Source organism: Ischnura elegans (assembly GCF_921293095.1).
Source record: "Ischnura elegans chromosome 13 unlocalized genomic scaffold, ioIscEleg1.1 SUPER_13_unloc_3, whole genome shotgun sequence".
Classification (NCBI taxonomy): Eukaryota; Metazoa; Arthropoda; class Insecta; order Odonata; family Coenagrionidae; genus Ischnura; species Ischnura elegans.
In genome coordinates this window covers 7985326-8005595 of record NW_025791659.1, presented here as the reverse complement: position 1 = coordinate 8005595, position 20270 = coordinate 7985326, and the positions used below count along the sequence as shown (strand labels likewise).

The window sequence follows — 20270 nt, the reverse complement described above, 5'->3', positions numbered from 1 at the left end:
ATGGGCGAAACCGAGATAGACCCATATCATTACCTCCAAATGATACTATACGCCAACTTCTCAGCGCCTTCCATTATGTACACAGACAGGGTCCGTTTGGATGTGTCTAATTGCTCATCTCCGTCCCGTAGTCAGTCAGTGTTATTTGGAGCTTTGCGTACAGGTTCTATTGGAGGCTGGAGAGACCTTTCTCTGGAAATTCTCAAGATAAACTGCCAGCAGTTGAAAAATGTCCACCTTTCCAAGCAGCATTTGAGTGGCCTGAAGCAACTGAAGAGACTTACACTCATCTGTCCAAAGTTGGCGAAATTAGACGAGGACCTTCTCTCTGGGATAACAAAACGGCTGGAAAAACTTCAAATCACGGACACGCAAGTTCGAGAGTTACCGGAAAGATTTTTCGCGGATATGGAAGCGATGAAGTTGTTAGATCTTCGGCGAAACAAGCTCAAATCACTCGGACGCAGTTTTCTGAGCAGTATGCGGAGTTTAGAGATGATTGATCTCGGTGAAAACGAGATAAAAAGCTTAGACGACGACGTTTTCCTCAAAACGGAGAAGTTGTCTTATGTTCAATTATCAGAAAACTTGCTCACAACATTACCGACGAGCTTATGTAGCCTAAGAAAACTTAAATTTCTCTTAGCAGAATACAACAGGATAACTTTCATCCCTCAGGAATGTTTGTGCAACATGCCGCACCTGTCACTTGTTTCCCTCAACGGTAACAAACTTGTAACTTTGGGACTGGCACCAACCTACAAAAAAGTATTGAGTTCCAATGAAACGTTTCCGAACTCATCTTCAATTCAAGAAAAACCTGCAAACTTAAATAATGCATGGATGGGCACATCATTGATAGAGCATCTTTGTCTAGGCAACAACCTCTTATCTTCCCTACCAGATGATGCTTTCTACGGTATGGACGGACTTCAATTCTTGAATATTTCCAGCAATAGAATCACTTTCTTGCCCCAAAATATCTTTTCCCGGAACGAAAATCTAATGGAACTTCTGGCTTCGAATAATCTCTTCACCAACATTCCCGCGACACTGCTGAGAAACAACACCAGACTACGTAAATTGGATCTATCCCACAATTTCATTGAAACGCTAGACTTGGATTTCTTCAGTGCGTCGACTTCATTGTGCTACATATATATCAACGACAACAGGTTTGTATCAGGTAGTTTTCAGGGTCGAGTCGAGTAGTTTCGTTGAAGGAGCTGTCGAGGCCAGTAAAGCCTAAATCACACTATCATTTTTTTCGTCGCGAAAGTGATCACTATCGGGATCACTTTTCCCGTCGTGAAAAGCGATCGCCCTAGTGATCAGTTTTATTAATCACACGGTCCCTCCCGCCGTCGCATTTCGCATCATTTCCAACATCGCAGCTCGTTGTCATGGGACCAACACAACGAAAATATATGTAGCATGTTTGTTTATTTATGTCGTTCCCACATTTGTCAAACGCTACGCTGCAATCACATCATACGGGCATGCGTTCTGATTGGCTGACATGGGGTTTCAGGGACGGTTTCAAGCGACGGAAAAGGCGACAGGACGAGTGATGAAACACAGCGATGGGAATCTTCATCGCGATCGCGAAAAAGAATTACCCATGACGATCATTTTGACGATCACCCTAGTGATGGCGATAGTGATCGCTTTCGCGACGAAAAAAAAAATGATCGTGTGATTCAGGCTCAAGTTCCTAAATTTGCCGTAAAGAAATGCTATTCAGGTAATGACGGTTATAACACTTCTCTGGTGTCCCTTCGGTTCGAAGTCTGCATGGCGTATGCCGATGTTTTGTTGGGAGACTTAACCAACATCACCAGGGCTGATGATGATGAGTTGTGACCAGGTTGAAAACCCGAAAAGCTTTTATCCATGGAATTCACCGCGAGAAGCTCAGATTCGTCTTAGGGAATTGTGTCGTTTTTGATGTCGATACGTCGTTCCAACGCCTTGACCTGGGGATTTCAGCTCGCTGTATACGTAGCAGTGAATCACCATAGTCATCGAGGTGGGCGCCGATTACCACTTAGTCATCCGCTGAGTCTTGCCGTCTTCCGACTTGGCGATGTATTTGGAGTAATCTGAGTGGACCGCCTCACAGTGGGCTTAAATCGAAAAAAGCTGGACAAAACCTCAGAATCGAATTTTTTTGTGCAAAAATTGAAACTTTACACGGATGATGTCAATAAATTAGTGCATTTTTGACGCAAAAAGTTTTTCAAGGGTAAATTTTTCAAAAAAATTACTTAGCCTCAAAAATGAACAAATTTCGCAAATATTGCCCTAATTGAATTTTTTTTCAAAATTCTGCATTTTAAAAACTAATGCCACACCTTCTGCAGTAATTCCATGGAATCAAAAATTTACAATATATTTATTATGAAATTTATTACTGTTAATTCTCGGCAACTTTAACGACTCAGTTGCATTACTTGTGGCATATACGAAACAAAATGACGGACCCTGTTTTTCGTCGAAATTTTGTATTCTTGCATTTTCGTGTATGATTATAAAAAAGGAACACCGATTTACCTCGAGATATTTACACCACTTATGCAACAAAATCTACAGAGTATGATACTAAAAGAAGTGTTGCGACCACGTGAGACGCCGAAATTAAGATTGATTTTTCGAACGAGCGGCACAGTTCGCAGCTCGCTGTTGGCCACGGTGCTCGAAAGATGCCAGACCTTGAATCTTTAAAAGCAGATTAATTTTATTATTATTAGAGTATTCTACCGATTTAGGTAGGTTTGCATGGAATACTAAAGAAGTGATCTGGGAGCCTTCCTTTCCTTCCAATACCGCCTTCTTCAATTCACTATAAGGCCTACTCCCCTTCAATCTATCCAAAAATCCTACTCTTTTCCTTCCCCTCCCTCGTTTCCCTAACATTCTACCCTCTAACACCTTCTTCAACCTCCCCTCCCCGCCGAGTACTCCCTCCATCCATACATTCTGTCTCCTCCGTATCTCATCCAAAAGCTGCCTCTCCTCACCCACCATATCCAGCACTTTGTCGTTCCTTATCCTCTCCGTCCATTTCACCCTCTCCATTCTTCTCCATACCCACATCTCGAATGCCTACAATCTTCTCTCGTCTTCTTTCCTCAGTGTCCATGTTTCGGCACCATAGAGAGCTACACTCCAAATCAAACTCTTCACTAACCTTTTCTTTAAACTCTTACATAACGATCCTCTCAGAAGCTCCTTCCTGTTCATGAACGCCTCCTTCGCTAGTGCAATTCGCTTCCTGATGTCCTTGCTGCTGTGTCCGTTTTCCTCTAATGTGCTGCCCAAATAGTTAAACTGCTCTACCTGTTCAAGTTTTTCCCCACCTACTTTGATCTTATGTCTCACATTCCTCGCTCGCGATACTTTACAAAACCGCATTACCTTAGTCTTCTTGTGATTAATCCTCATCCCATACTCAAAAACTATAAAATCTTAGTTGATGCGTATATTTTGCGGCGTTGTCTAAATGATGTCTCCATGCTTCTGGGTTTCACCTCGTGGATTTTCTTTGCGACGACAGTTTCTCCGGTATTCCAACTGGCGTCTTCAGGTCGATATAATACCTTAGTATCACACCTCATTTCAACTTCATACCATCTAATTTATTCACTTTCTGGCGATACTTTTCGTCAATGCGATACAAAATATTGGACCCTGTTTTTCGTCGAAATTTTTGTTCGCGTAGGATTATAAAAAAACGGGGCAGTCGTGGGACTGGCCGACAGAAGTGAAAACGGTAATAATTATTATCCATTTATTTTTTACATAGATTTAATATTATTAAAGAACTAATTTTTCCAGTAACACTCATTTTTCATAAAATATTGAAATTGTTTTTTTCAGCAAACTGTTTATTATTAAATTAAAAATACGATGTGTATGAATAGAAAGTAACTTCATTTATACATTAAAGTATAATATGCTTTTATTTCTTTTATTTAATATGCTTCAAACCTATAATTGTTCACTATGCACATAAAGGAAACTGCCTTAAATTGTACTGAACCGTATTTTTATAGCGTGTATACTCTTCTGCACATTCATGCACGAGTTCTTTATCTTTAATTAAATTATACAATATGCACTATAGATCTTTATTTTCAACTAAAATATTTTTAAAACAAAAATACTTTAACAGTCTCTATATTAACAAAGTTTATTTACTATACCTAGTCAGCCTGCGCAGTTGAAATTCCCCCACTGGTATCATACTCTATAGATTTTGTTGTGTATGAGGTGTAAGAATCTCGAGGTAACTCCGTGATCCTTTTTATTATTATCCTACACGTACACAAAATTTCGACGAAAAACAGAGTCCTCCATTTCATATCGTATCGCTTATAAATAATACAAATGAGTCGTGGATGTTGCTAAGATTTAACAGTAATAACTTTCATAATAGTATTGTAAATTTTTGTTTCTATTGAATTACTACAGAAGGTGTGGCATTAGTTTAAAGTTGTTGAATTTCGAAAAAAAAAATAAATGAGAGCAATATTTACGAAATTTGTTCAAATTTTGAGGCCAAGCAATTTCTTTAAAAAATTTTCCTATGAAAAAGCTTAGCACAAAAACATTCACTAATGTATTGGCAACATCTATGCAAAGTTTCAATTTCCGCACTCAAAAAAAATATCGATTTTGAGGTTTTCTCCAACTTTTTTCGATTTCAGCGCAATGTGCTCGTAATTCCTTTTGCAAAGTTTGTTATACCCTTCCGCACTTTCTATAATTAAACTCCCATATAATGGTTGCGGTTGTTAAGTTTTCTGAAGAAAGGGATGAAAAATATGATACTTTAAGGTTTTCGCGGAAAATGCCAATTCTTCCACATTTTGAGACAATTCATCTCAAAATGCTCCTCAATCTGATCTCTAAAATTCTTATCCACCTGATCTCTAAATTCCACATCAGCGCTTCTCATTCGCAAAATTAAGGCAAATACACAAATTGGCATAACTTTATTAGTGTATACCTTGGACCAATGAAATTTGAAGAATGGTTACATCTTGGTATTCCTCACAGTGCCCAATTGAAATATATTCTGTATGTGGTCTCACATTCGATATATATCGAATCTTCTTTTTCCTAAAATATATTGAATTGCTATAACATATAGGATTTTACATCCACGGGCATTGTTAACCAGGAATTATAGAGTAGATGACCATATACTGGAATTAAAATCCATAGAACTGCGGATTTTACAGTACAGATGGCAGTATAATCGAAATATTGATTCGATTATTGAGGCAAATACGTAAATTGGCATAATTCGATTAGTATATACCTTGCACCAATGAAATTTGATGAATGGTTACATCTTGGTATTTCTCACAGTGCCTAATGGAAATATGTCCTGTATGTAGTCTCACATTTGATATATATTGAATATGCTTTTTCTTAAAATATACCGAATTGCTGTTACATATAGGATAATAAATAATACAAAACTAAAATATATATAAAGGCCTTTATAATATATAAATATCCTGATGAATTTTTTTTAATTGTCAGGCTTAGAATTCGGTATATTAATTTCGCGACATGATTCTTTTAAGAGGAATATATTGGAGCGTGTATATTGTTTTTTTTTCACTACCAAGAAATTACCAAACTCGACTCGATACCCAACTCGAGATCAATATGTGCTTCTCGAACAACCCTAATTTTTAGAATTAGTCGATATGCGAAAATATGTAGATAAATAATTTCAATGTTTCATTGCAGGATCCGCCATTTGCCAAAGAAGATATTCAAGCCATTCGAAGGAAAGCGGTGGGGATGCAAAGAATTTGTCCTCGATATGAGCAGAAATCTTCTGGAGGATGTGCCGGAATTGTCGCTTCCGCTGCTGACAAACCTGAGCCTATCCGAAAATAATCTGACCTGGATAAAATATGACATGTTATGGCAAGCAGGGAATCTGAAGGAGGTCAACATATCGCACAACCTGATTCACACCATAGATGGTCGATTGGAGCTTGACGAATACCATGTACTCTTTGAAAATCATTTGCTCAATTTGGAAGTTATCGACCTATCGTCTAACCGTTTAACAGTTTTGCCAAGCATTGCTTTTTTCGCAAAAACCTTAAAACACCTCAACTTTAGCAATAACTATATCACGGAGTTAGCATTTAAACCTGAAAGAAGAGCGAGAGAAGTAAAATATCTCCCATTAGAGACGTTTGACATGTCTGGAAACCGTTTAAAATCGGTCGAATTTTTCGGCGATTGGCTATGGCACTTTGAGAAGACGAAGTATGTGGACCTCTCCCGCAACCGGATCGAGCTGGATGGATGCCTTGAGCATGTGCATTTCTCAAGGCTCGTTTGGGGATGCTTGACGTCCCTACGCTGGCTTCCAGCATTAGAGGTGAGTAAATAGGGTGGTTTCCGATTATTTTTTCATTGCCAAAATCGAAAGATCCTGGAGTACACAGGATGGTAGCTTAACCCTCTTAGTGCCACGGGCCGATATATTGGCTTTTGCTCCATGGGATAAAAGAGCCACGAGCCGATATATCGGCTTGAGCGTAGACCGAATATTCAAACTAATATTGTTATTATAATGATATTTATCCTTTATCCAGTGTAATAGAATATTGCAATGGACAAATAATTCATTTTTAGTAGAATGAAAAGGACATTAAATTAATATCTCAAATATCAACTTCACATTGTGTTTTGTCATAAACTGCTACTAAACTCTTACATTTAGTTTGGCACTTTTCGCTAGTACCACCAAATTTCGGTGGTGCTGAGACGGTTAAATCATGTACTCCCGATTATCCGATAGTTCGGTAGCTATACCCACATTCAGCTGGTTTTCCCACTCTCACGAGCAGGTTCCGAGCACCAATGTCGTCCCTGTCCAAGGCCTCCTTTTAAATTTCCTTATACATTTTTCGTAACTCCACCGCATCTGCCTTCCACTGTTAGCTGGACTGCTATTCAAAACCCACTTCCCTCAACCCCTTGAGCTGAAATGACGAGTCTACTTCGTCATGAACTTCTGGTGCTCAATCGCGCACTAGCGAGTGTAGCTCGTCATCGGATTTTATTAATTTTATCACCAAATAGGGGAACAGTATGAATATTTTAAAAGTTTTACAGTTGAAACATCCGAAAATTTCATTTAAAAATGTCATACTTCATGAAACATGATGCATTGGAAGTGATAAAATGATTTTATAAGAGTGGCGATAGATCTGTTCTCGACGTATTTAACTAGATACTTTGCAATTTGAAATAATAATCACTCTTCATTTCACTGTTCTACGTTGATTACAAACTACAAAATAAGACTTCATTTCCTAGCATTACAAATCAAAAGAACCGCAGAAAAAATACAGAGAGAATAGGAGCACGATATTCAGAAATTAATGGAAACGGAATGGGGTTAAAATATTCCCTATTAAAATCCCCTTCCATTCATCGCAGTTCTCAATTATGTTCTTTCCTCCACTCCCAACTCTATTCCTCAATCTGTTCACCCATTTCAATCCCTCCAGACTTCCTCACACACACACATTTCATAAGAGAAACAACCTCAACACAACTCTCAATATAACCTCTATTTGGGGTGTCCCACCAAACACCTTCCCCTCCCCCCCTCCCGACACCCAATCCTACCACCCTCTCCCCTTCAAGTAGTATATATGTTTACTTACCATTCAACTTTGTTGCACTTGATGACCTCTTATGGTTCGAAACATGCCGTACGGACGAAATAAATCAGTGGAAATCAACGAAGTCTCCTTTTCATTTAGGAATATTAACTGTTACATAGTTGAGCCTTATGCAGACTGTCCAAAGGGTCGTGTGTCATTTCTGACCTGTAGTTTTAGTAACTTTACATCGAGCAATAGTCATGAAAATTGGCACACTTATGGGAAAAGGTCCTAAGTTTTGTTGAGCGTAAGTTAAGTTTTACAATTTTGACCATTTGACCTCACAATGTGAGTCCAAACCAAAAATTTGAATTTGCCTTATGGCGTCTCAATGTTAAAAATCGAGATAGAAAAAGTCTGAATTTTATTGACCAATATGTCAATTCTTATGTTTCCGTACAAGAGAAACCCGAAAATAACACTTATTTGCGAAAATTCAACCGTTGACCCAGTAAGGTCACCTTCAAGGTCATAAGGGTGGCAAAATGAATAACATACCGACAAAGGTGTCGATACATGGGTTTTATAGGGTACCCAAGTCCTTGGTATTATCCAAAAAATCCAGTATCATTCACTAATTGACCTCCGAGGGTCACAATGGGGGTCAAGGTCATAGAGCTAAACGTTGGGCCATCATGATAGCCAAGGTGTCAAACCATAGGTTTCGAAGGGTTCCAAAGTCGATTAGCCAGTTCATAGATCCGTATTGTTGATTTTATGACCTCCGAGGGTCACAATGGAGGTCAAAGGTCGTAGAGAAAATATAAAACGCGCTTACCACCCTTTCCTTCCGAAAATTTTCCATTTCCTCGCATTCTTTTCCGACAGGCCTACCACGCCCTCATACGCCGCAGCTGATTATTTATTTCTCTCTGGGACAGTCTGTATACCAATGAAAGAATAGAGGGATGAATATTTTTTTGGTTCTCTCCCACACTGGTAGGTAATTAAAATCATGTACCCCTGGTTACCTGGCAATTCGGTATCCATGCTCATCATCCGCTTGTTTTCTCACCTACACTACCAGGTCACCAAGCACCAAATTCGTCTCCGTCCAATGCCTAAATACCTTCATTCTTACCTCACCGTATCTCCTACATACAGTCCCCCTCTCTTCCTTCCGCTTTTTCCTCAACTGCTGTTTTAGAAATCAACTTCCCTCTTAAAATATTCCCTATCCACATCTCCTTTCCCTTCATTACAGTTCTCAATTATGTTATTTACTAACTCTATTCCTCAACCTGTTCACCTATTTCAATCTCTCCATCCTTCTCCACGCCCACATTTCATAAGCATTCATCCTTTCCCTATCTCATCTTCCCAAGGTAAATATTCCAAATCTATAAAATACAGCACTACGTAGGTAGGCATTTCAACATTCTGTTCCTTAGCCCTAAGCACATGCTGCTACATAATACCTTTCTTTTATGCTGTATTTTCCATTGCTCTTCTTGTATTTATCTCCGTTTTACTCCTCCAGTCTTCAGTATCATCAAAAAGTATTATTTTGACCAACTATAGACGTAGGGCCTTTTTTTTTCGAGGCTTCTCGAAGACAACTTTGTTTATTTAATGAGACGGGGCACCACCTCACTGCAGTCATTGTATGCGTGAATACTAATCGAACCAATATCAGTATACTACGGAAGATCAGATCATATAAAAAAAGTTAGAGAGATAGACTGAAGAACAGATCGATTCAGAGTGTCTTTTTTACCACGATCAATAAGAGATTTGAATAGAACTGTTAAAACTCCCTGATAGATTAAATGATATATGGTGTAGCCTAGTAACTTATGCATACCTTAATAAATATTTTTGAATTATATAATTCTTTCTAACAGCATGCGTAGGTATAATTTGTGAATATGCGTAACGTTTTTTAGACCGTGTGGTGTGCATATGGTAGTCAAATTACATGCAGTATGCTGGTCTTTGATCAACCACTGCCAAAAACCCTAGAGGTGACTCGCAGGGTATTATGTAGATGTAGATACTCTACCGAACCGTTGAATTGGTCTTCAACAATCTGGTGACTTAGCATGTCTCACCTAGGTCCTCCACGGAGACTGGATTTGACACCCTGTGACGTCTTTCTGTGGGGTTACGTTTAAGTCTACGTTTATGTATCACCACTTCCACAGAACCTGGTTTGAATTGAGGTACCGGATCCGAATTGTCATAACATCAATTACTAAAGGCATGTTTGCCCGGTTATCGGAGAAATTTGAGAAATATTGTTCCTCTCCCTGATGGAGGATATATTGAACATCAATAACCTAAACTTTCTAAAAATCTAAAGGCTCGTGATGATGTTTGTATAGTTTCACAGTCGTATACCTTAAAGTTGTAAAAATATATGCATTCGAAACAAGGGAGAGTGGGATGATACCGTACAACGGGGCAATACCGTGCACTAAAATTTCAGATCCACTAGAGTGTGAAGTGAGCGATGGGAAGTACTGGTGCATAGCGGAAGGAAATAGAAACCGATGAAGGCAATCTGGGAGGCACTGGGAGAAAGCAAATTGTTTACACCGCAAAAATTGATGTTTTGCCTGACCCATTAATCCCCACATAATGGGGAACCTACACATAATGGGGAATACTTTAGTAAGTTTCCCGAAAAAGAGACCATCTGTGGGATGGAATTGGGTCTTCTCTATGCAGACCCTTCGGATTTTATTTTTCCGCAAACCCACTTCTGTTGATTGCGTTCATGGAATTAGAGAAGACATTTGCCAACGTGGATTGGAACAAAATGATGGGAATCCTGATATAAATTGAAAATTTTTATAATGACAGGAGAATAATCCAGAGTTCGTAGGAAAACCAAGTAGCGGTGATAAAACAGGGCCCAGCTGTGAGGAAGCAAAAATTAAAAAAGGGATGAGACAAGGTTTGGCTTCGTCACCAGTAATTTTCAACGTCTAATTTTCCCCATCTCCCCTACTGGTGTGAACACATCCTCATTACTAACTCGGTCGATCCATTTTATCATCCCCTGAGCATTACCCTGAATCACCACATTTCAAAGGCCTCTGTATCCTTGCTTTCTCCGCTGTTGTCATTGTATATGCCTCACTTATGTGCAGGAGCATACTCCAAGTTAAGGTTCTTGACTTTTACGTATACTCTGTTTGACTCTTCTATCATTGTGTAGGTTTTAAACATCTTTCAGGATTCCAACACTGTGTTGCAATCTACGCTGTCAAATGTCTTCTCGTGGCCCACGAACGCAATGAACGAGATAGGATATGAATATTAATGATTAGTTGAACGTGAAAATCGCATAGGCGATAAATGCGATATTGATGTGGTACACGTGAATAAATGCGACATAGGCGCGATGACTTAACTTATACGATATAAGTCAAATGGGTTGCAAGTGATGTAAAAATATGCAAAGATGAATTTTCTTTAAAATGAAACGTTAACTAACGCTTTGTGGGCCATGGTTCCGTAGTAATCAGCATTTCTGTGATTTTTCATTCTCTACTCAGAGGCCTGACTCGGCAATGTTCAAAGGATAGTAGGTATATTTATAACGGTCCAATTAAAAGCTGAGATAAGGTGACAATTATCCATCATAAGGATACTGATTTCATTTATATAACTTTCAGATATTGGTAATGGCCACCTAACACCCCTCAGTCTGATTTGAGATGAAATCCCCCTAATACCATTCTTAATTATTTACTTTGTATCTTATTCCTAAATTTACTATTATAATACCCCATAATTACTTATGCTATACCATATCATGTCAAATAAATCGTTTCATCTTACTACTTGCAATACAAAAGTCAAATAAAGAAAAAAGTATATGCTACAAAATGCTGTAATCTCTAGTTAAAAATGCAAAAAAGCTTCAATCAAGGTGATATTTTCACGTATCTCTAACAATGGTATATCATTGAAATTTAATCGCAGGTCATCATACTCTCCCACAATCAAATTGCCTACATACCCACGGAGTTCCAGCACTACCTGCCAAACCTGCGTTACGTCGACCTGAGCCACAACAAAATCAAACGACTCTGGCACGGTGATCTTCTTTACACCAGGGCCCGGGACAACATGGACCTCGCATTGTTTCGAACGAGTTATTTTACTATAAGAGATGTGGAACCCTTCCTTAGTCGATATCCAGGTTCGAAAAATCTGACGATCGACCTCAGGCACAACTCCATCTCTTCTCTGCAACTCCCAGACGACAAGGTGAGGTAACATGTTGTTCTACAATTATTACAGTATACTGTCGATTAAGGTAGGTTTCCATGGAGTACCTAGGAGCCATGGGAGCTTCCCTTATTATCAATCACTGACGCCTTTGATTCATTTTAACGCCCCCTCCTTTTTTTAAAACTAATCACTTTCTTCACTTAAAACTAATCGCTTTTAAAACTTAATCACTTTCCCTTCCTTCCTCTCCCTATCTACTTTACAATCCACCCTACAACGCCGTTTCCAACATCCCCTCACCCGCTCATAAGCTCCATCCTGTTAATCAACGCCTCCTTTTCCTATGCAATTCTCATCCTGGTGACTTTTTCACCCTATCCGTTTTTCTCTAATGTGCTGACTAAGTAAGTTGAATTGCTCTACCTGCTCAATATTGTAATGTAACGACCTCCGAAAAGTGTGATATTTCCATCAGAAAATTCAATAAGAATTTAGAAAAATACGGTCACTACGTATGAAGAGACTAAACTATTATCGTCGCAATTTCAGAGTGAAACTATAAAAGATTCATTAAACTAATTGATTAACAGCACGGGAGAAATAAAAGTTAACGATTTTTCATGAAATGCATACTTTACCGACATTATTAAGATGAACATAGAAAAAAATACACTGTAATAATTGAAAAAAGATGTCTGTTTGTCTGTCTGCAAAGGGTTTCCATATGGCTTCCCAGATTGCAACCATAGTTAGCAAGTAGTTACGTCTCACGCCCCAAAACACCCTAAGGCTGCTTCTGTCTCTGTCCTACGCGTCCTTTGCGCATTTTTCTCATTATCTATTGTTACGTCAATTCATAAAAATTATCTAGTTGGACATCCTTTTGAGTAAGCAAACCTCTTGATACGCATAAAGGTTGAAATAACTGAAATAAATCTGTACTTTGATTTTTATATTCTCAATGCAAACCTTTTAGATGGAGTATGCGTTTACACTACGTTCTGTTCTACGCAAGTATGGACACATACAACGATCAATGTTGTAGAGCAGAACATGAGCTGATCCCATTCGCGGTATCAGTAAATCGTTTCTTCCATCGTGTCGCAGTTAGTACACGTGTATGCAATCACCATGCTTGCTTTCTTCCTTTACGTAATAATTCAGCCACGTGGCCATGACTTCTTCTAACTTCATCTACACAATACCCTGCAAGGCACTTCTTTGATGTTTGGCTGGCGGTGATCAATCACTAGCATACAACATGCAATAGGAATCCTACAGGCACACCGCAAGGTACAAATATGTTACACATACTAACATAATAGAGTACCACGTTCATGCATAAGATAATCTCACCAATTACTCGTTAAGGTAATCTGCCAATATACCAGGAACACACAAGTCTTGCTGTAAGTAGTAATATGAAATGTAGAAACAGGCATTAAGTTATACATAAGATAGTAGGCTACATTAAAAGCTAGGTAACGTTTTTCTGAGGTCTAACACTACCGTGACAGTGTTTTTTATTGTGGAAAAAATACAATCTGATATCTCTCTTCTAAAGCATATCTCTCACACCTTATTTATAGGATCAGATCATCCGTGGTATATTGGCGTCCGTAATATATGGTTAACTTCGTTAGAAAATGCACAGTTTTTGAATTTATTTAATAGGTGTAGTCCATTTTTCAATCGACAGTCTGACGGAGAATGCCATCCGAGTATATATATGAGGTCAGTTACAATAAAATGACTATCGTATCGACTTTTCACGTACGCGTTCTAACTCTTTTATTAAGCCTTTTTCATGAGGGTCTCGAACACTGTCAGCGTATTCTAAATGGGTTCCAACGAGGGAGAAGAAGCTAATTTCTCTCACCTTTTTCGCCGTACTCTCCTTATTTTAACAAATCCCAATTTACGATTAGCTTGACGTAGTACGTCCTGAATGCTTGTTCCAGGATAAATCAATATTAAGTCCAACTCGAAGATATTTTACGGATTTTAATGTTTAATATCTCTCACTTCTATGGTAACCATCCTTTGCGAGAGACGCCGGGTGGCCTGCTTGCGTGATAAATAAAAAATAAATAATCAACTTAAAAAAATAATGAATATATTTCGTGGGTGCATGAAAATATATTGAAACTCAAATTTTGGGTAATGACTGAGATTATCTTCTTCAGTCACACTGTTTAATTTGAGACGCATCTGACTTTTTTTATTATTTCCTGATCTAAGAGTGTTTCCAAATGCTGAGCGCTGCTTGTAACGTATTTTATACATGCTACGCTTGAACTCACTCACCTGTTTTTCATATCTCTCTTGAATCTCAGCCGTGGTCGCTGACGAAGTCTTGGTGTTATTCTACAATGAGTGAGTAGTGGCATTTAGAAATATGAGTTCCATTTTTTAATATTAATTTAATACTATTTCGATAACACGACATTATATTACACCAGTACTCAGAATGCGTGCTAATTTTTTTTTATTTTTATAAAATGCTTTCCATGTAATTGTTGCCATATTTTTACGTATCATGGGATTTGCACTAACGCTACGATAATTTAACACTAGAACCGCGGACGGGACTTTTTTTCCCATTGCCCTTTGCAAATGTTTGCCATTCATGCACTAGTGGTTTGATCCCTTTGAAAATTCCTGAATTTTACTAAGTTTTTTTGCTCTTTCAAAGGATTATGTCGAAAACATTGTGCGATGTTTGGTTCGCGAGAAAAAACGACGATTTGCCTAGAACCATGGGATGGGACTTTTTTGTCCCATATGGGGAAATCATACAATTTCAGTTTTATTTTGTAAAATTATTTTGTATTTAACATAATAAAAGTTTATTACGAAGGGGATCGATGCAAAGATACCGTTATTCTGCCAGTTAGAACGGCAGAAGAGAATAATCTGTGCACTGCGCCGGCCGCCTACTGACGCAGCGCCGGCCGCGTCACCTCTGCCCGGCGCTGCGCCCCTCTTGACAAACAGCACTTTTGCTGCCAAAAGAGGTTTACTGTATTCCTAGTTATATTTGATAAAACATTTTAAACATTACCTAAACACATGTTTTGTTCACACAAACCACAAAAAAACCGTCAATTATACTTAAAAGTGACAGGATCAACGTATTTTGTCAATGGGACAAATAATTCCCATCCCGCGGTTTTGCTGGGGTTGGAAAGTTCAGCGGTTCTAGTGTTAAAATTTTTTTTATCCCTTCTATTTCTGTAGAAATAAGAGGAAAAGCAAATTTTTTGCGGAAAATAAACATTCAGGTTATATTGCAGAGGTTATATTATCATCTGTGTTCCTTTCTCCCTTTCAGATGGAAGTGGTCATCCCCGGATGCGATATAGACAGCAAGTTTTCCCGTGTCAAATTACTTCTGGGTCACAACCCTTTCGTTTGCGACTGCGAAGTCTTCAAGCTCCTGCGGTATGCCTCCAAGGAAATGAGGCCAACGTCTGCGTTGGAGAGGCTCCATGGACACATGCTTGTAGTGCCAGCGGTTATCGATATTCAGGACCTCCACTGCTCGTAAGCATCTACATTGTAACTTGTTTGAAACGTCACTAAAGGTAGAACACAATCATTGACGTTATATAATAATAAAAATAGTAATAATAATGATAATAATAATAATGATAATAATAATAAATGATAATAATTTATTTTACTTATTTTATAGGAAGTTTTTACAAAGTAATTATAACTGTGATCAAAGAATCAAACGTCTTCTCACACAAACAAAACAAAGTGAAGAAAAGAACAAAGCATTTTATGAGTTTATCAATATCAAAATATTGTTGAATTCGAGGTCCTGCTAATCTTATCAATGCTGGTCAACAGGTGCCTATTTGTATTTTATTTGTGGACGTACATAGTTTTTCAAATTTTATCCCACAAATTTGTTTACAATATTTTCAAAAAATATAATTACTATAGTACTCAACCAATTAAGGTTTGTTTCTATGCAGTACTAAAGAAGTGATCTGGGCGCCCCCCTTTCCTTCCAGCACTGCCTTCTTCAATTCACTGTAAGGCCTACTCCCTTTCAATCTATCTGAAAATCCTATTCTCTTCCTTCCCCTCCCTCGTTTCCCTAACATTCTACCCTCTAACACCTTTTTCAACATCCCCTCCCCGCTGAGTACTCCCTCCATCTATAACTTCTGTCTCCTCCGTATCTCATCTAAAAGCTGCCTCATCTTCCCAACCATATCCTGCACTTCGTCGTTCCTTTTCCTCAATGTCCATTTAACCTTCTCCATACCCACATCTCGAATGCCTCCAATCATCTCTCGTCCCTTTTCCTCTACCTACTCTCCTTTTCTTCCTCTCCTACTCTTGAGTCTCACATTCCTCGCTTGCGATGCTTTAAAAATCGCATTACCTTAGTCTTCTTGTGATTTAGCCTCATCCCATGCTCCTCGCGCAGCTCGTCTAACACATCCACTGCAGCCTACAGTCCACTCGCTGACTGGCTAATCAGCGTCTGATTATCTGCGAACCATACCGCTTTAAACATAATTCCTCCCTCTTTCACTCCAACTTCCAACTCGTCCCACGCTTTTCTCACCATCTCCTCAGAGTATACGTTAAAAAGCAGCGGCGATAGAGGACAGCCTTGCATAACACCTTGGCCAATGCGTATCCACCCAGATTTTCCGTCCTCCACCCTCACTTGCGCATTCTGGGCCATGTACAGATTACGTATAAGTCGTCTATCCCTTCAATCTACACCTATTCTCCTGAGGATATTCATTAACTTCACCCTGTGCACCCTATTAATCGCGTTTTAAAAATGCACGAAACAGGCGTATACGTCCTGGTAATATTCTTGTTTCCTCTCCACGAGGGACCTCATTATTGCAATTGCATCATGAGTTGGCTTTCCTTTTCTAAAACCAAACTGATCTTCGCCCAATTATTCGTTTGCCCTCGCCTCCACTCGTCTGTTCAATATCCTCAATACCACTTTCGCCGCATGGGGCATTAGGCTGAAGTTCCTATAATCTCCGCATTCCACCACTTTCTTCCTTTGCGGTAGCGAAATCAGAACCGTCTTCACGAAATCGTCCGGCCAACATCCCTCCTCATAGATCCTGCGTACTAGTTCGAAAACCCTTTTCTTACTCTCCTTCCCTGCATTCTTCAGAAGCTTACACGTGATATTGTCCGTGCCTACAGCTTTCCTAGCCTTCGTATCACGAAGTGCTTTCTCTATCGCCGAATCTAACATTCTCCCCTCAAGATTATCCTCCTCCACTGATATCCATGCGACATGGATTGGATTGACATGGATATTGCACGGATGTCAATTGTTAACCCTGGCAATGTTATCTGGATGTTCTAGGGTTGTTGAGTTTTGTTAGGGAAATGAGCAGTGGAAACGACGTGATTTTAATTGCTTATTGATTCTTCAGGTCCATGGGACTTTGAGCTGTTTAATTATGTTTCAGGCTTCTTAGATAATGGTGGGTGGATAGGGTGGATGGAAAAAATATCATTAGTGTGAACTTTGAAATAAACATTTATTAGGTGACAAAAAGTTTACAGTTGTGTACACGACCATGCACCTTGGGATTTTTGAACATAAGTTTTATGCACGGCGATAATACGAAGAAATTATTATCGTCAAGAATTTTCATCATCGTTCATTATTTTCAACCAATATATTCTTTCTAAACATTTTTAATTAGATTTAAACAACTGAATACATGGCTTAGTGAAAACACTTGACGACGCTCAATCATCTTGCCTGCCATCGTTGTGTCATCCATCTTGTTTTACGAATGTAAAACAAAACACATGTGTCCTGCGGTGGCAGAATCATGTACTAAAAGGTGCAAAGAAAAGCAGCGGTAGGTTTAAATGACTTTAAATGATACTTGAAGGATAAAAATAAAAAAAACGTGAGTCTGAGTAGGATATCCATCCTTTCCATCACGTGCAATCTTAGGGGATCAATTTGGATTCTAATTTTCCGTTTGAAATTCTAATTAATGTTTTCGTGTTTACAGGAAGCCAGACTCGGTCAACGGGAAGGCTGTTGCGGAAGTGGACTCTTGGGCTTATCATTGGTTGCCAATGATTGGTCTTTGTGGATATGACACTGGAATTGAGCCACTGTCCGGGCACACGGCGACCAACACCACCGAAATGGAAGCAGTGGTTGATCCACCGACATAGCACTCGTGGTTTCCGGCGATACTATGCGGAATCTGGCGAAAATTCTTGATAAATAAAATTTTGACAATGTTTTTCCACATAATTTCTTTGTAACTTACAAAACTTTTTCCTCAACCAGCAATTATATTTTTAAGTTTTTTTTTAAAGCTAGGCTTAACCGGCGCAAAAGAGGCATTACACTGAACTTTGATTGAGAGATTTGTATGAAATTATTTCGAGCTGGGTCGTGAAATATAAATAGTTATATTCCTTGTTTATTACAAAAATGAATTATCTTACTTTGTTTAAGTTTGTTGTTGTTGTTTGTTGTGTGCCTCTGAACGCGAACAAAACTAATGTTAACGAATCAAGTTTAATTTTAACAATTTATATTATAAAAAATACATTTCACAAAAACTCTTAACGGCTTTTTCCTCCAGTATTATTGATCAATTGGTTACATAAATAGCCCTTTTATTGTGAAACTTTGATATTTTTATTATTATTATTATTATTATATAGTACAAGTTACAAGTTGGCTATTTGCCAGGTGGTAACAGGTTATACAAAATAAAAAGAAAAACAAAAATATAGCAAATGAGAAATACATTACCAAAATGAAACTAGAAAGTATTAAAATTCAGTGATATTAATTTTCCAATATTAATCCTCTACACCTCTTTTTGAAAATCCTTACGTTGTTAGGGTAGGGCTTAAACAGTTCTGCAGGGAGTCTATTCCATTCCGTAATCGTCCTGTTAAGGTACGAGAATTTCTTTACGTTAGTCCTTTGCGGCCGGCATTTCATCTTGAATTGGTGATCATGCCTACCAATATAGCTTGGGTATTCAATCTTCCTCCGAAGTTCCCCCCATGCCTTTTCCCCTTTCAGTGTGCGGAAGAGTGCGCAAAGCCTATTTATTTTTCTTCTCCGTTCTAGTGTATCCCATCCCAGTTCTTTCAGCATTTTACCGACACTTTCGGTCTTTTTGTGTTTCTCCATGACGTACCTTGCTGCCTTTCTTTGCAAGTGTCAATTGTTTCGTGGTCTTTTACACGATCTTGTAACCAAGTTGTCGTGTATAATTATTAGAGATGCGTGAAAATCGCAAATGGGATATAGATGCCATGTGCGCAAATAAATGCGACGTAGATGCGATGACTGGACTTTTATGATATTTTTACGCAAATTTGCCTTTTCGATGGCGAAATTCGTACATTTTTTGCCGAGCGCAGTTTAAATGCTCCACCGACACTCACTGCTTAAAGCATGTGAGCGACTGGCCTCCTGTTAGCTAGCTGGGACTCTACGTGTCCACGAACTACAAGTGGGCGCGGGCAAGCTATACCTCCGCCACCATACTTTTCATTCCTGAATTTATTATTTATGTTAAAATAATACCTAAATTAAGGAATACATAAACGAGGTCAAGGTTCGAAGGAAAAAATAATAATTTATTGTTGTTCTACAGCATAATTATTTGAAATATTCTTTATTTTGCCATATAACTGTTTCACTACATTTTATCGACGTCTACCTCATTATGAAAATAAAAAAAGACGCTACAAAATGCGATAAAATGTTCTTGAAAGTGCGATTACTTAAAAATGAAAATGCTATTATCACGTATCTCTAATAATTATTTTTGCCTCAAAACATTATTGTCACTCAAATTTTGGAGGTAAAATTAAATAATCTTGATGAAAAATACTGAAAATTTTGTAATTCCACATAAATCTGTAGTGTAGGACCTAAGATTAGACGTGAAAAAATGAAACGTCTGGTAGAGATCCACAGAAAACAGAGAATGAACTGTCACGCACAAAGTTATTTACCCTTTTCGAGACGGCAGAGTTATCTCCATAGCATGACTGCTGTAGTGAGCGCCAGGAGATCTTACGTCCCCTCCGAACGGGGTATAAATGCTAGACATTCGTCAGAAAGTGTCTCGCTGATTATTACGCTCTCTCAGAACCAACTTTTTTCGACCCTTTCTTTCGAGCACTCTGCATTGTCTCTGACTCCGAGTGTAGTTTTTTCCCTTTCTTTCGGGGTTTGTAACCCCACCAGCAGCATTGATTTACTGTCAATGATGCTATTTAGCAATTTGATCGAGGGGTTTTTCATCTCATAGTAAAACCCACTAAAATCGCTGGCACAATAATTTCTTATGCTTGGTTTTGCTATTTAGT

General features: G+C 38.5%; 1 protein-coding gene across 1 annotated transcript; it reads left to right on the top strand.

Annotated features, from left to right (window-relative positions):
* The first annotated feature begins 868 nt into the window (after positions 1–868).
* LOC124172848 (leucine-rich repeat-containing protein 15-like) lies at positions 869–18169 on the top strand. Its single transcript, XM_046552346.1, has 5 exons — positions 869–1175; positions 5767–6415; positions 11646–11933; positions 15232–15443; positions 17930–18169. Exons 1-5 carry the CDS (start codon positions 922–924, stop codon positions 18096–18098), a joined length of 1572 nt encoding a protein of 523 aa, XP_046408302.1. The 5' UTR covers positions 869–921; the 3' UTR covers positions 18099–18169.
* Positions 18170–20270: the final 2101 nt, after the last annotated feature.

Coding starts and splice junctions, on each gene's coding strand:
- LOC124172848 (XM_046552346.1), top strand. CDS start 922: ATGGACGGACTTCAATTCTTGAATATTTCCAGCAATAGAATCACTTTC. Junction 1,176..5,766: donor ATATATATCAACGACAACAG/GTTTGTATCAGG, acceptor GTTTCATTGCAG/GATCCGCCATTTGCCAAAGA. Junction 11,934..15,231: donor TGCAACTCCCAGACGACAAG/GTGAGGTAACAT, acceptor TCTCCCTTTCAG/ATGGAAGTGGTCATCCCCGG.